Source organism: Notolepis coatsorum (genome assembly GCF_963971535.1).
Source record: "Notolepis coatsorum genome assembly, chromosome: 14".
NCBI lineage: Eukaryota > Metazoa > Chordata > Actinopteri > Aulopiformes > Paralepididae > Notolepis > Notolepis coatsorum.
In genome coordinates this window covers 49,910,229-49,927,064 of record NC_140178.1, presented here as the reverse complement: position 1 = coordinate 49,927,064, position 16,836 = coordinate 49,910,229, and the positions used below count along the sequence as shown (strand labels likewise).

Genomic DNA, 16,836 nt, shown 5'->3' with positions numbered 1-16,836 from the left:
TAGAACCAGACACACACTGGGAGAACACCACCAGAACCAGGTAGAACCAGACACACACTGGGAGAACACCACCAGAACCAGGTAGAACCAGACACACACTGGGAGAACACCACCAGAACCAGGTAGAACCAGACACACACTGGGGAGAACACCACCAGAACCAGTTAGAACCAGACACACACTGGGAGAACACCACCAGAACCAGGTAGAACCAGACACACTGGGGAGAACACCACCAGAACCAGGTAGAACCACACACTGGGGAGAACACCACCAGAACCAGTTAGAACCAGACACACACTGGGGAGAACACCACCAGAACCAGTTAGAACCAGACACACACTGGGAGAACACCACCAGAACCAGGTAGAACCAGACACACACTGGGAGAACACCACCAGAACCAGGTAGAACCAGACACACACTGGGAGAACACCACCAGAACCAGGTAGAACCAGACACACACTGGGAGAACACCACCAGAACCAGGTAGAACCAGACACACTGGGAGAACACCACCAGAACCAGTTAGAACCAGACACACACTGGGAGAACACCACCAGAACCAGTTAGAACCAGACACACACTGGGAGAACACCAGAACCAGGTAGAACCAGACACACACTGGGAGAACACCAGAACCAGTTAGAACCAGACACACTGGGAGAACACCACCAGAACCAGGTAGAACCAGACACACTGGGAGAACACCACCAGAACCAGGTAGAACCAGACACACACTGGGAGAACACCACCAGAACCAGTTAGAACCAGACACACACTGGGGAGAACACCACCAGAACCAGTTAGAACCAGACACACTGGGAGAACACCAGAACCAGTTAGAACCAGACACACACTGGGAGAACACCACCAGAACCAGTTAGAACCAGACACACACTGGGGAGAACACCACCAGAACCAGGTAGAACCAGACACACACTGGGGAGAACACCAGAACCAGTTAGAACCAGACACACACTGGGAGAACACCACCAGAACCAGGTAGAACCAGACACTGGGGAGAACACCACCAGAACCAGTTAGAACCAGACACACACTGGGAGAACACCACCAGAACCAGGTAGAACCAGACACTGGGGAGAACACCAGAACCAGTTAGAACCAGACACACACTGGGAGAACACCACCAGAACCAGTTAGAACCAGACACACACTGGGGAGAACACCACCAGAACCAGTTAGAACCAGACACACACTGGGAGAACACCACCAGAACCAGTTAGAACCAGACACACACTGGGGAGAACACCACCAGAACCAGGTAGAACCAGACACACACTGGGGAGAACACAACCAGAACCAGGTAGAACCAGACACACACTGGGAGAACACCACCAGAACCAGGTAGAACCAGACACACACTGGGGAGAACACCACCAGCACCAGGTAGAACCAGACACACACTGGGGAGAACACCACCAGAACCAGGTAGAACCAGACACACACTGGGAGAACACCAGAACCAGGTAGAACCAGACACACACTGGGAGAACAACACCAGAACCAGGTAGAACCAGACACACTGGGGAGAACACCACCAGAACCAGGTAGAACCAGACACACACTGGGGAGAACACCACCAGCACCAGGTAGAACCAGACACACACTGGGGAGAACACCACCAGAACCAGGTAGAACCAGACACACACTGGGAGAACACCAGAACCAGGTAGAACCAGACACACACTGGGAGAACACCAGAACCAGGTAGAACCAGACACACACTGGGAGAACACCACCAGAACCAGTTAGAACCAGACACACTGGGAGAACACCACCAGAACCAGGTAGAACCAGACACACTGGGAGAACACCACCAGAACCAGTTAGAACCAGACACACACTGGGAGAACACCACCAGAACCAGGTAGAACCAGACACACACTGGGAGAACACCACCAGAACCAGACACACTGGGGAGAACACCACCAGAACCAGTTAGAACCAGACACACACTGGGAGAACACCAGAACCAGTTAGAACGAGACACACACTGGGAGAACACCACCAGAACCAGTTAGAACCAGACTAGGGCTGGGCGATATGGCCTAAATATGATATCACGATATTTTCTGACCTTTCGGCTAGGGGTGCACCGATATATCGGTCGGGTATCGGTATCGGCCGATAAGTGCCTTGTTGACTGCTATCGGCCTATCGGCCGATAAGCTCAAATGTGCCGATAGCAGTCGCCGATAACTAACCATCCATTTGTGTAGCGTCAAAAGGCAAAAAAAAAAATGCACTCGCGACCTACCTGCACAACGCCCGCCGTCCCCCCCACACACACACAAGCTACTGCATCAAAGTTACTATTTATGATTAACAAGGCATTCGTTTTGTGGCATTAACGTTATATAGTTAGTGTTACACGGACAATAACATCAGCATATTATTATTACCCATAGCAGCAAGGCATTACTCCGAGTCCGTTCATAGCCGGGAGGCAGAAGACTAACGTTACTGGTGAAAATGTGATTTACGTTGGAATACTCCTTTGCCAACTTGCTGTACTTTGCTTGCAGGTCTGCAGCCATTATTACTGGATTAAGAATAGCCCCAACTTTAGCCAACGTAACGTTATGGCTAAACCTTTAACATTAGTTAACCCTAGCTTTCGGTTAGCTGTTCAATGTTAATAACACAACCAAGCGAATCCATCAGAGCTCCCCATCAACACCGCTCTGTCGGGAGGATGGCATTTAAGAAAGTATCTGCTGTTAAAATGACACAAACATTCGTTTTGTGGCATTAACGTTATTATAGTTAGTTACACGTTCAATTACATCAGCATAGTATTTACCCGAAGATAGCAAGCAAGCCGTGCATAGCTCGGTTACATTCCGTTGCTCATTCCGTACCCAACTACACATTCTGCAATCTGTTAATAAAGTTTTCAACCAGACAAATGTATAGAAAGGCTTTGTTTTATTATAAAATTTGTTGCAGTAAAATCATTGTGTCTCGTTTGGCCATCCTGTGGAGCGCGCTGGTCGGCGGGCACTGCCGGGCAGCTAACGTATTAGCTTGTTGTGGTTCTAAGTTTGACTCGCATTCTCGCAAGCAGATCAATGGCGGCATGCCCCGAAGTAGAAAAATGAATAAACGCTTGGTGGTAAGCAGGAGGTGGGTGCTAGCGGTGTGGCGTAATTGGCCGAATCGACTGTCAATCAAAATGGTTCCATTGCATTGGTTGAAAGCTCTGGTTGAGAGAATAGTATCCCGCTGCAGGCCGCCAGAATGGTTCCATTGCATTGGTTGAAAGCTCTGGTTGAGAAAATAGTATCCCTCTGCAGGCCGCCAGACGATACTGGGAGAGGGATCAGTGATACCATAAACATATTTCTTGATGTTTCCTTTTTTAAGTAAGTAAAGAGGCCTACAAATACAAACACACATACAAATATACAGTAGTTTCATTAAAAAAATAAAAAAATTAAAATTAAAAAAAAATTTAAAAAAATTAAAAATACTTATTTTTTGCCACAATTATCGGTATCGGTATCGGTATCGGCCGATTGTGTTAGTTGAACAATCGGTATCGGTATCGGTGGCCAATTTTCATATCGGTGCACCCCTACTTTCGGCGATACACGATACACATCACGATGTTTTTCTTTTTTACCCCAAACAATTCATTATGAGGCTTACCAAGACAGTATTTGATTTTGCAAGCTAACATTAAAGACAAAATAAAATACCCATGCATTTAGCATTTTTATATTATATATTAGATTTAGATTATTAGATTATATATTGCATATATTTAGCAATGAGATATTATATGATTTAGATATGAAATATGATGAATTGAAAATGGGGGACCCTGATGTAAACAAGACTAAAGTCTTTCTCTGGTCTGCATCCCCTTAACAATTGTATGTATTGAGCTGTACTGTACCCATTCTGCAATATGTTAATAAAGTTTTAAATCAATCAATCAATCAATAGCATTTTAATGAAACTACTGTATATATGTATGTCTCTAAATGTTTTGATGAATTGAAAATAGAGGACCCTTATGTAAAAAAGTCGAAAGTCTTTTTCTGGTCTTCATCCTCCTGTACTGTATTGTACCCATTCTGCAACCCTTTAACAAAGTCTTCACTCATTCATTCTGACGGAAACATATAATTTTGATTGACAGTCGAGTCTGCCAATTACGTCACAGCGCTTGCACCCGCCCTGCTGTTCTTAGCACCAATCGGCAAGCTCCTAGCTTTTTACTTCCTGAATGTCCTGTGGCTGAACAACGTCAACAAGGCTACTAACGTTAGCTCCCCGCGGCCGTCGAGTAGGAGACCAGTGCTAAACAGGATGACTAAATGAGGCATAATGATTTTACTACAACGAATGTTATAATAAAAGCCTTTCCATACATCTGTCTGATTGAAAACTTTATTAACAGACCGCGGAATGGGCATATCTCAGCACGGGCTGAGATATGAACGAGTAACGTGTGGACAGATTGACGCGACACAATCCTCTTGGGCAAAACATCACGATATCCACGATACGTTGAAAAAGTGTATCGTTAATGAACTGTACCCGATATTTATATAATATCGTCATATCGCCCAGCCCTAAACCAGACACACTGGGAGAACACCAACAGAACCAGTTAGAACCAGACACACACTGGGAGAACACCACCAGAACCAGTTAGAACCAGACACACACTGGGAGAACACCAGAACCAGGTAGAACCAGACACACACTGGGAGAACACCACCAGAACCAGTTAGAACCAGACACACACTGGGGAGAACACCAGAACCAGTTAGAACCAGACACACACTGGGGAGAACACCACTAGAACCAGACACACTGGGGAGACCACCAGAACCAGTTAGAACCAGACACACACTGGGAGAACACCACCAGAACCAGGTAGAACCAGACACACACTGGGAGAACACCAGAACCAGTTAGAACTAGACACACACTGGGGAGAACACCACCAGAACCAGGTAGAACCAGACACACACTGGGAGAACACCACCAGAACCAGTTAGAACCAGACACACTGGGGAGAACACCACCAGAACCAGGTAGAACCAGACACACACTGGGAGAACACCAGAACCAGTTAGAACCAGACACACACTGGGAGAACACCAGAACCAGTTAGAACCAGACACACACTGGGAGAACACCACCAGAACCAGGTAGAACCAGACACACTGGGAGAACACCAGAACCAGGTAGAACCAGACACACACTGGGGAGAACACCACCAGAACCAGGTAGAACCAGACACACACTGGGAGAACACCTCCAGAACCAGTTAGAACCAGACACACACTGGGGAGAACACCACCAGAACCAGTTAGAACCAGACACACACTGGGAGAACACCACCAGAACCAGTTAGAACCAGACACACTGGGGAGAACACCACCAGAACCAGGTAGAACCAGACACACACTGGGGAGAACACCACCAGAACCAGGTAGAACCAGACACACTGGGAGAACACCACCAGAACCAGAACTGGGACACATACCACATTATTCTGCGAAGCAGCCCAGCGCACACATGTACACACACCACATTATTCCCCGGAACAGCCCGGCCCCAGCGCGCACACATTATTCTCATATATTGCCAACTTTGATGAGACATTGGTCGATTGAAGCTCATTGCCATCATTCTCTCGCTAAACAACTTGTACACTTCATTCTTTTTGAGAGTGGCCACAAGCAGCTGTTTAATTAGCTCGTCTGACCATATTTCTCAAGATGCAGTTTATCGGGTCACTTCCTATATTTGGTCTTGCGTTTGGTCCGATGAGCATTCACACCACAAAGGTACGCACCAGGGTAGGGCTGGGCGATAAAACGATAACGATAACTATCGCGATAAATTATTTCCTCGAAATAAACATGAAACGTGGTCGCAAAGTTTCGATATATCGATTTTCCAAGCTTGGATATGAGCACACGCACTAACAACCAATCAGTGAAGGAGATGGCCGAGAGCGAAGGAGACCCGGAAGGAGACCCAGAGGTAGGACTCACTCAACAACAAGGCTTGCTAGGCTAATTAGCTTGCACGGCGCTGTTTTATATATTTACGTGCCGAGTATGTGTGTGGCGTGAATTCTGAGGCCACGTTTATAGTAGTGTGGGGTATACAGTGGACGTCGTTTCAATATATTGTGGCGGAAGAGAGTATTTTAGTGTCATATTTAGCACATTGTCATGGAATACACCGCTTAGAAACGACAGGCTGGCTAGGATAACTAGCTTGCACAGCGCTGTTTTATATATTTACGTGCCGAGTATGTGTGTGGCGTGAATTCTGAGGCCACGTTTATAGTAGTGTGGGGTATACAGTGGACGTCGTTTCAATATAATGTGGCGGAAGAGAGTATTTTAGTGTCATATTTATTACATTGTCATGAGATACTCCGCTTGTCGGCTAACTGCTAACGTGCGCGGACTGATGACGACATCAACTCACCTCGAGACATTCGCAGCAGCATAAGAAGTTAATTAAACTTGACAGACATTATATCGACGATAATTATCGATATCGAATTATATGAAAATAATTTTATAATTTTATCGCGATAACGTTTTTGGTCATATCGCCCAGCCCTACACCAGGGTTCACTTGGAAGCGAACCGAGACCTACGCTTTCAGGCGGACCAGTTCTCTTTTTTGTTCCGCACCAGAGTTTGAATGAGCTTTCACACTACCCCAAACCAAGCGGACTATAAGAGGAAACGAACTCTGGTGCGTTTAAAGCGGACCAAACAGCTCTGGTGTGAATGCGACCACCACCAAACATGCCTCAACATAAACACCTATTCAAGGCCAGTGATGCTACCAAGGATGCGTAAATGGGATAATTCGTCCTTGCCTAACACTTTTGCACAGTTATGTGTGTGTGTGTGACGTGTAATATGCATGTGGTTGAGGTGTTGCAAATAATCACCCTTGAGCCTGCAGGGATTAACTCGCACCAGCCAAGGTCAGGGTTGTTTAGTCAGTGACAGCGAGCGGGCGTGTGTGCACGCGCATGGGTCATTTCCTGCCAGCGAGTAGTGTGGCAGGCAGTGAGGGAGTCAGTTAAATCACAGCCAGACACAAAATGGAGTCACAGTTGCCTCCTCTCTCTCTCACAGCTCGTCAACAGATCTATTAGCAGACTATAGAAATGCATGAATCTGCTTTAAGTGATGCCCGTAAATCCATCTGCATGTTCATTTCGGTTAAGAAACTGGAGATTAAGTGCAGGATGTGGTCAGTCAAGACTCAACATTCCAGAACAGGCAATACTTTGTTGTTGCCATATAAGCAATGATCTAGGAATTTACTTCAGTTGTATCCTAGAATTATAAGACGAGGATGAGTCATGTTGTCATAGAAATGTTTGAAAATGGCTTCCCCTGTTACCCCTGTTCCCCTGTTTGCCTGGACCCGAGAGCTTCTCCAGTCATCTAGATTCTCCAGGAACCAGCCGGGCCCCTAGAGGTTCTCTATTCATCTAGATTCTCCATCTACCCCAATCAGAGTAATTCCCAGAGGCCCCTCACCTCCATCAATATGAAAGCCCTGTGCTCAGTCTGAATACAATGGTGAGTTAGTGAGGACAGCAGTGGTCACCCCAGTAATGAGCAGATGGTGGTCTTTCATCCACTTAACTGACCAGCCTGCATTTACATTGGTCAGTCACGCTTAAGACTGCAGGACAGGCCGGCGCAGGGCGGGTCCCTCATCCTCCTTACTAGGCCACTTAAAAGTCCATCGAGCTCTGGACTAACTGACTAATAATGGTGTGTTGGCCCATACGAGGGCTTGCTAAATTGCCTCCCAGGGAATTGTGGCCATCAACATTCCTAGGATGAGAGAGAGAGAGAGAGAGAGAGCAAGAGAGGGTGACAGAGAGAGTCACAATCAGGAGGTCCAGAGCAACAGCACAGGGATGAGTTCCAGCAGCAGAATGGAATGTATGAATGTTGCAAACTGATATTACAGGAAGACAGTGGAAATTGTGTATCATCTGGGACAAGGCTGTTGGCATTTACATCTAATGGCATTCATCCACATTTCTTAAACTGGCTTTTACTGGGTTTAAGGGCCTGTTGTGTTCCTTGTGGATCCCCACATGAGTCATGACAAGAGTGCTACCATGTGTAATGAGCCTGGGTCTTCATCTCATGGACTGAAAGAAGCTTTAAGGATACCAGGCCTGTCACACCATCTGAACATGTTGCTTTCAGAATGTACATGCTATAGCAATGCTCAACAGATGAACATCTACAGCCACCCATGCAGGTCCAGGCTCTCCGGAGACCCGAGCCGCTTGACCCAAATACTTCAGAAGGACGTCTAGACTTGATTTATAACCCGGTCATCACCTGATGGCCACCAATGGGACTTGGTTCACAACAACCCATGCTTTTGATTGGACAGTACTTGTTAAAAAAAAAAAAAAAAAACTGCCCTGCTTACGTCAAACATCAAACCCCCCACCCCCCCCCCCCAGTTTCACCCTCCATCTTGAAGCAGTACTGCCAAGGAAAGAGCTGAACCAGAGAGACGTTAGCAGGCCATGCAGCCAGCAGCTGTTGGTTTAAACATCTGGAGCCAGTTTGTTTCCCCGTCAACATTTAATCCACATCACAATGATCCTGTTGTTGCCGTTGAAGCACACGCTTTTTCCTACAGATTAGGACTTCCCACTAATGTACAGAGACAAATCCTAATTAAATATGTCCATTAGTTTTGATTGTATCATATGTCAATTCAACAGATTAGGGCTATTTATGTACTTGAATTACAAGAGGAGGGATCGCAGCCCCGACGTTCTCGCGGATGTTAGCCATCACTGGGAGACAACGCTTCTTGTTCGCTACTCATTTACGAAGCAATTTGTCTCCCAGTGATAATGGGTAAGTCATTTCCAAACGTTCCTATGACGACATTGACCAGTCCTCTTCTTATAGTCCTACTAGATTATGTATGAATAGTGAAACACATCCAAATGAAATGTATTGTATATTATTAATCTCTATATTATCATTAACGCTCTAGTCAAGATGAAGGTACTACGGTAGATACCTCGCAGTCTTACTTCCTTCCCAGTCAGCATCAGGCCGACTTGATGTTGTGTCACAACTTGACGTGAATTGAATATTCATTCAACCCAAATGTAAATTCTGACACAGGAATGTCTTTACCAGACACGTTCAAGATGCCGTTTATTCTTAGCCTGCATTTGAAATCCTCGTTTTATCTCAATACTGCAGTTCAGGCAGCATCGAAACAATAGTCTGAAGGCCAACAGCAACGTAAAATAAACTTTAATTTGGAACTTTTTTAGTTATATTGAAGCCCAGGCCCAACAGCTAGTAGCCGCCTAACGGACTTCACTGCCGGGTTGATCACTTCAGTTGCAGCGTTGAGAGGAATGCTGCGATGGCATTTGATTGAACTGTGGACATCATGATCTAATGGAGCAACCAGAAATTACATTTTCTCTTCAGGATTAAGTGGCTTAATGGCTAGCCATTAACACTGAAGAAGGAACACCTGTTCCGAAACATGTCTGTTGTATCCGGCTGCGATTAAAAATTGTCGAAACCTGAGAGTGCTGGTCCGGCTTCCTGCTTTTTTCTACTTAAATCTTCGGGATAGCAGCACCCAGTGTCAATTATTGAGAGGCCGGTCTAACTTGACTCTCTTCAGGATTAATAAATTGCATCTGATAATTCTCTCATCTCAAGGGATCAGCTGCATCTTACTGTCCGAGAAACGGTCACTGTTCCCCAGTGCTCTATGATATGAAAAAAAGAGAAACCTTTGGTCCATCAATCCCCACCTTCAGTATGAGGCTCCATTTTGTACAAGTAGATGATGGGAGAGAGGGAGGAAGGGGTAGAGTGATGCAACAATGCTGATGGCTGGATGCTTACCAAGAGACTAAGTCAGTGACAGAGTGAGTGAGGGAGAGCGAGACTAACACAGAGACAGGGCAGTGGGTGTGGCATGGAGGGGAGACCCGGACAAGGAAAAAATTACGTATTGCTCTCAGAGCAAAAGAGAAAAGAAACCGCTAAAACCTTGCCTTGTTCTTTTCTCCAGTGAGTTCCTCTGACCAAAACTTAAATATAGAGTCAGAGAGAGTATCAATTATACTCACATTGTTCATTATACCAGACACCAGCACAGTAATCTATCTCACTCACTCTCCCACTCTCCACTGATTTCCAAATTCCTGTCCACACATTACACAGCTCTCCTGTCAGCGGGGACTCCTAAGGTCGAGGTACCAGGCCCTCTATCCAGCACTAGTGGAGGGTATGTAGGATATAAGTGCATAGTAGGGAGCATACTACTTTTATCACTGCCTACACCAGTTGAGAGTATTATACTCTTATCAGCCAAAACAGACCAATCCCATCCTTCACTTTCATGGAACCACTATAGAAATAGTATACCTATTAAATCGTTGACTTGTGTTGCTGGGGTCACACACACAGCATACCAGCTCCTTAAAAACCTCTTAACCTGCGCCCCCAAAAGTGGCCCTTTTAGTTTATTTTTGAGGACTGCATACTTTTTTTGCAAACCAAAACAACATACTTTATACTTATAGCACATGCATGAGCCTGGTCTCTTTTGAAAAATGACATTCTGAAGTGTCCGATTCCAGAAAGAAAATTCAATTTTATGCTAACGTAATAGAGTAACATAGGTCTGAACTTGAGTTGTAGAAAGACTTGTTACTCAAGTTTTTCTGTAGTAGTAGTATCCAGAGGTAATATTTCCCCAGAAGGTGGTATGGCTTACAAATCCATACGGACTCATAGCCTGAAGCCTTATGTAGTACATGTCCAAATTTCATAAAGATCCATTCCATTCAGAAATGAGTGATTAGGAGTGATTTTGGTAAACTGTGTACAAAAGAAAAACTGAGTTTTCTCATAGACTTCAATTCATTTGGCTGTTTTTCTCTTCCTGTTTTCGCTTGTTAGTGGTTCACTTTCATGGAACCACTATAGAAATAGTATACCTATTAATCGTTGACTTGTGTTGCTGGGGTCACACACAGCATACCAGATCCTTAACTACAGTGCTCATACTGGTGGCGATTCTCTCTGTGTCCATCACCCTCTCTCTCTCTATCTGAAGGGGGCTTTAGGGACAACAATTCAAGACGCTCATCTGAATTATCTCAATCTGCCCCCAAGCAGTCATGTTTTAAGGGGTCTCAAGGCCTAGATAAGCAGGCATGTGAAGGGGTTTGAAGGCCTAGATAAGCAGGCATGTTAAGGGGTATCAAGGCCTAGATAAGGGGCATCATTGGGAGTGTGTTTCTGCACCCTCCCTCCTCCCACCAGCAGCAAAGCCAAGGGGGTCTCTAGACCCAGACAGATAGGTCCCCCTCTCTCACCCCCAAATCCTCCTCCTTTCTCTCCAACTGCAGCAGCCATGCCAGGGGCCAGGGGGTCTCCAGTCTAACCCTGGATGAGTAGGGGCATCATCTGTGTGTGTGCGTGCGTATGTATATACATATATGTGGGTAACTGGGTATGCGTGTATGTATGCATGCGCACTCGTGCGTGTCCCACTGCCTTACCAGGGGGTCATCTAATCAGACTCCTATTACCATGACAACTGTCACATGACTGATGGCACTAATCATGATAATAACCACATATAATACACACACACCGGCCTGGACTTGGAGGGAAGGGAAGGGGGGCTCAAGGATGGATGGAAGTGGGGCTCAAGGATGGATGGAAGTGGGGATGGATGGAGGGATGGCTGGAGAAAGGAATAGAGGAGGGTAAGAAAGGAGGACGGCGAAGGAGAGATTATGGATGGATGGATGGATTGGAGGGAGAGGTATGGAAGTAACGCTAGAAAGATACGAAAGGGGAATGAAGGGAGGGCTGGAGAAAAGAATAGAGGATTATTATATTATAAAAGAGGATGAATGGAAGCGAGGGAGGGAAAATGAAGGAAGGAAAGGTGGATGGAAGAAGCCAGGAGATGTGAGAGGACATGAGGAAAAGGGAGGGAGGAGAGGGATGAAGAAGGGAGGATAGAAGGAAGGGAAGGAGCAAGGAGGAGACAAATGTATACCTCTGCCCACTCGTGCAGCTGCACAACAGATACACATGGAGACAATTTAACATCCACATAACACACAAATACTGTGTGATTTGATTTGCAAATCAATTCCTTTCCTCCTAGGGTGAAGTCGTGTCCATATGCTGCCCCAGTGCAGCCACCTCTCTCCCTCTGGGAATACAGACCGTTCATCCATCAGACGAACAACCACTGACACATCATACAACCGCCATGAGTGGAGGAATTAACGGTTCGCCCTGCACCCCCAGTACACCATTCTACATTATTAAAGCTCCATACCATTATAGACTATTCAAATCCCCATGCCATTACAGTAATGATCTCTGCTGTTCTGCTCCCAGGAAGTTGCTTTTACTGCCTTTTAAAAAAGGGTAACTACACCCAATTTCAGAATGCAGACATGGGTGCTCTTTCCATGCAGCACTTGCATAGTGCTGGGGATAATTATACTACTACTAATAGTAATATACAACTTTAGCATGTACTGTATGTCCATGTTTTGTTTATTTGCAAGTGTGTTTAGGCCATCTATGTATTGATGTATTCCCATCCCATGCAAACCATTGTTTAGACTGTGGATTTGAATTTGAATGAAGACTCTGGCAGGAGCACTCATTCAGGGGTACTACGACTATGCTTGCACCTCATGGTACCAAAGCACCTCAAAGGCGCTAAAAACAAAATTACAAACATCTCAAAACAAACTGGTCAGACTACTGCTTGACCTTACTCCTAGAACCCACCTCACCCCTGATCACTTTGACAACCTAGGATGGCTTAGAGTAGACGATAGAGTACAGCAACTTGCAATGGGCCTGGTCTACAAGATACACTACACGACCAAGGTACCCATGTACATGTCAAAATACTTCCCAAAGGTCAGTGAATACCACGATCACAACACCAGAAGGAGCTCCACAAATCATGTTAAACCCAGATTCGGCTCAAATAAGGGACTAAACACGTTTCGCAATTATGCCACATCAATGTGGAACGCCCTACCCAAAGCTGTAAAGGAATGTGGATCACTACCCACTTTCAAAACCTCTCTCAAGGGACACCTACGGGAGACTGCAATTCAACACTGGCCCCTGTAAATATCCTAACCCAACCCCCTCCAATGTACAGTCATTTACCTAGTATGGTTGTCAATAGTCCAATGTACAATTTTGTTTGTTTGTACAGTGTCTCCTCCCCCCCCCCTCAATGCACAGTTTTACTTGTTTATACAGTGTGTGCCCCCCCCCCCCCCAACCACCTCCAATGTAAATTACCCAGTATGGTTGTCAATATCCCAATGTACCCAACCCCCCCCACCCAACCTCCTCCAATGTACAGTTTCTACGTCAAATGTATATACTCTCTTTTCTTGACTCCTTCTGTATCACAAACAGTACTGTATTTGCAAATCTGGTATGTCATAAATGTATAGATGTAGCAGTACTGACTATCTGTATGTCATGTATGTCATATGTCCTGATGAATTGAAAATGGGGGACCCTGATGTAAACAAGACGAAAGTCTTTCTCTGGTCTGCATCCCCTTAACAATTGTGTGTATTGAGCTGTACTGTATTGTACCCATTCTGCAATCTGTTAATAAAGTTTTCAATCAATCAATCAATCAATCAATGTGTAAAACAACAATTAGCTGCATTGTTTAGTGTGAGGGCAGCATGTTTGTAGGTCTGTGGTATGTGTGCGTTTAGAGTATGTAGGCCATATATGTGCCCTCTGAGTGTCTGACATGCAGTCCATTGTTAGTGTATGAATGCATGTAGGCATCTACTGTGTGTACTGTAAACCATTACAGTATGGTTGTGTGTCTCATTCAGACATGCAATCCTTTGTTTTATGTTTGAAGGCTGTGTGTGAAGGCAATCAGTGTGTGTGTGTGTGTGTGTGTGTGTGTGTGTGTGTGTGTGTGTGTGTGTGTGGTATATGCATGTCATCCCTGTTCTCCTCAGTGTGGGGGCTGCAGGGGGGCTGCGGTCTGACATTCCATCACGTTAACCCTTACTCTGCCAGGGGCTGTGGCTGCCTGCCCCCACACACACACAAAACACAGTGCTGCCGCCAAGTCACCAGACCCCCATCATGTCCAATTACGCACCACTGGCACCAAACAAGAGCGGCGGCGCACCACAGAATTACCTTGCCGGGTGGAGACGTTCCTCTCGTTGCCCGCGGTGAGCACGACCTGCGGGTGGCTCTGCTCCAGCACGAACAGCTCGTCCTTCCCGACGCGCGCACTCTTGCCGGACTTCATGGTACCCGAGGGCCCCGAGGGCGCGAGGTACTTGCCGCCACAGTCCCTGAACGCCACCTTCCCGGAGCGGAACTCCAGCGTGTAGCCCGTGCTCTTATCAGTCTTGGCGACGAGGGCTCCATCGTTCTGCAGGAACCGGTTGTCGGAGGTCTGCAGGTGGTACCGCTGCTCGCGGAACACCAGGGTGATCATGGAGTCCACCCCCCAAGGGACGTCCCGATCGATGGCGATCTCGTCCACCTTGGAGCTCAGGTGCGCGTACCGTTTGCGAGTCAGGCTGAAGAGGTTGACCTGCGGGTGCATGGCGATGTGCACGCTCCACTTCTCCGCCACCGAGGCGGTCTGGGCGAAGCAGATGATCCGGTCCTCGGTGCCGCCCAGGTAGCGGCCGTGCTGCTCCGACTGCAGCGACCAGCGGCCGTCATCGTGGGCGGTGATGATGAAGCGACACTCCGGCTCGGGGCTCTCGCTGTCCCCGGTCACATTACCGTCCTTGTCGGCGCCGATGTACCGGCCCAGATGTGATTTGAGGCAGAACACATTCCCGTTGGATTCGTCCCCGCTCTGCTCCAGGGTCCAGATCTGCTTCTTCTTCATGCTCGTGGCGGAGGCATTGATTTTGAAGCCGAACGTCTCTGCCGTTAGATATTTGTTCCCGCAGTTGATCAGACCGAACTGGATCTGCAGCATGTCGCTGGTTCCGTTAGTAGCGCCGTTAGTCGACATGGTGGTGGTTTGTATTTGAGAGGGTTCTGCACAGTGAGCTTGCTCTTGCAGGGTGGGATGCTCTGCCTCGCGTGCTTCTCTTTGTTTGGGGAGTGTGTGTGTGTGTGTGTGTGTGTGAGCGCGCGCCGCCGGTCATCAGTGCTCTCTCTCTCTCTCACAGCGCGGCCACGCCGCCACAGCTGCACACTATATACCGATCAGTGACGTGCCCTCCAGGCCACGCCTCTTCTATGGACAGTCAGATTTATGCAAAGATTCCTAATGTGACTCGCTTCTTTTCTCCCGCCTCAGCTTTCTGACTCTGCTATCCTCTAATTTGACGTTTTTCATCTCCCTTTCTTCAGTAGGCCTATTCCTTCTTGTCAGATGCCCATCTTCAGATGCCCATCTTCTGCCAACCTTGCTGTCATAATCCCTCCCTTTGCTCAATGCTCCACTCTTTCCATTCCCTCTCATTTCTCCCCTCTTCCCCCTCTCCACCCCTCTATGAGGGCCGACGTTCCACTCTACTGGTTAATTAAAGTTGCTTACTCGTCGTGAGTAGTAAATTCATTGATAAAGAAAAATAATGTCCACAGCCGCTCCAGTGTAAAACAAAGATATCCAAATGGTTTATTTCTCTTCCACAGCTAAGTCTTTCTTTACAGAAGTGATCCTAAAGCTATTTTCCTAAATATTCACGTCACTACTACAAGCTAAGAAAACTGTATTTTCCCAGTCTCCAAAATCACCGCCGACTCGACACATGACAAAATTCCTCCACACCTGAAAGCAGTAAATTGCATGTTCTTGGTATCTGATTCTAGGGACATCTAGATCTCAGGGAATGTATTCCCAGTGTCAGGCTTGAGTCAATTGTAATGAACCAAATGAGAATATCAATAAATATTATTTTTTATCTTTGACTGTGAATAACACTATGCTCAAATTGACCAGACCTGAAAAATCTAAGTAAATTAATAGATGGAAGATGATTAAACAGAAGGTTTTGTAGATACAGTACTTAATTCTGCCATCCGGACACATGCAATTTGAAATATGATTATAGAATATAGAATATCAGGCACAAAATGGTTATGCGATTAAAATGCGATTAATTAGATTAATTAATTACAAATCCTGTAATTAATTAGATAAAAAAATGTAATCGCCTGACAGCACTAAGACATCATACTGTGACATCACAAATGTTCTAGTGCTGTCAGGCGATTAAAAAAAAATCTAATTAATTACAGGATTTGTAATTAATTAATTTAATTAATCACATTTTAATCACATAACCATTTTATGCCTGATATTCTATATTCTATAATCATATTTCAAATTGCATGTGTCCGGATGGCAGAATTCAGTACTGTACAAAACCTTCTGTTTAATCATCTTCCATCTATTAATTTGCTTAGATTTTTCAGGTCTGGTCAATTTGAGCATAGTGTTATTTATTCACAGTCAAAGATAAAAAAAAAATGTCATTGATATTCTCATTTGGGTCATTACAATTTACTCAAGCCTAGTAACATACACAGTATTTCTGACACTGCATGGGAATACATTTCCTGAGATCCATAGATGTCCCTAGAATCAGATACCAAGAACATGCAAATGGGTCATATAAAAAAAAGTCTGTAAATGGGTATTCTACATTATTATGGAATGAATGAGATAAAAAAAAATTATTACATTTTTTTTTGTAATACATTTTGAGTT

At 45.7% G+C, this 16,836-nt stretch overlaps 1 protein-coding gene across 1 annotated transcript in view; it reads right to left on the bottom strand.

Moving 5' to 3' along the window:
• fscn1a (fascin actin-bundling protein 1a) overlaps positions 1-15,271 on the bottom strand; it is a 50,245-nt gene extending 34,974 nt beyond the window's left edge. Inside the window, exon 1 of the mRNA XM_084329931.1 lies at positions 14,289-15,271. Coding sequence (XP_084186057.1) covers positions 14,289-15,129 — 841 coding nt within the window. The 5' untranslated portion in view covers positions 15,130-15,271. The remainder of the gene's footprint in view (positions 1-14,288) is intronic.
• Between the last annotated feature and the right edge of the window lie 1,565 nt (positions 15,272-16,836).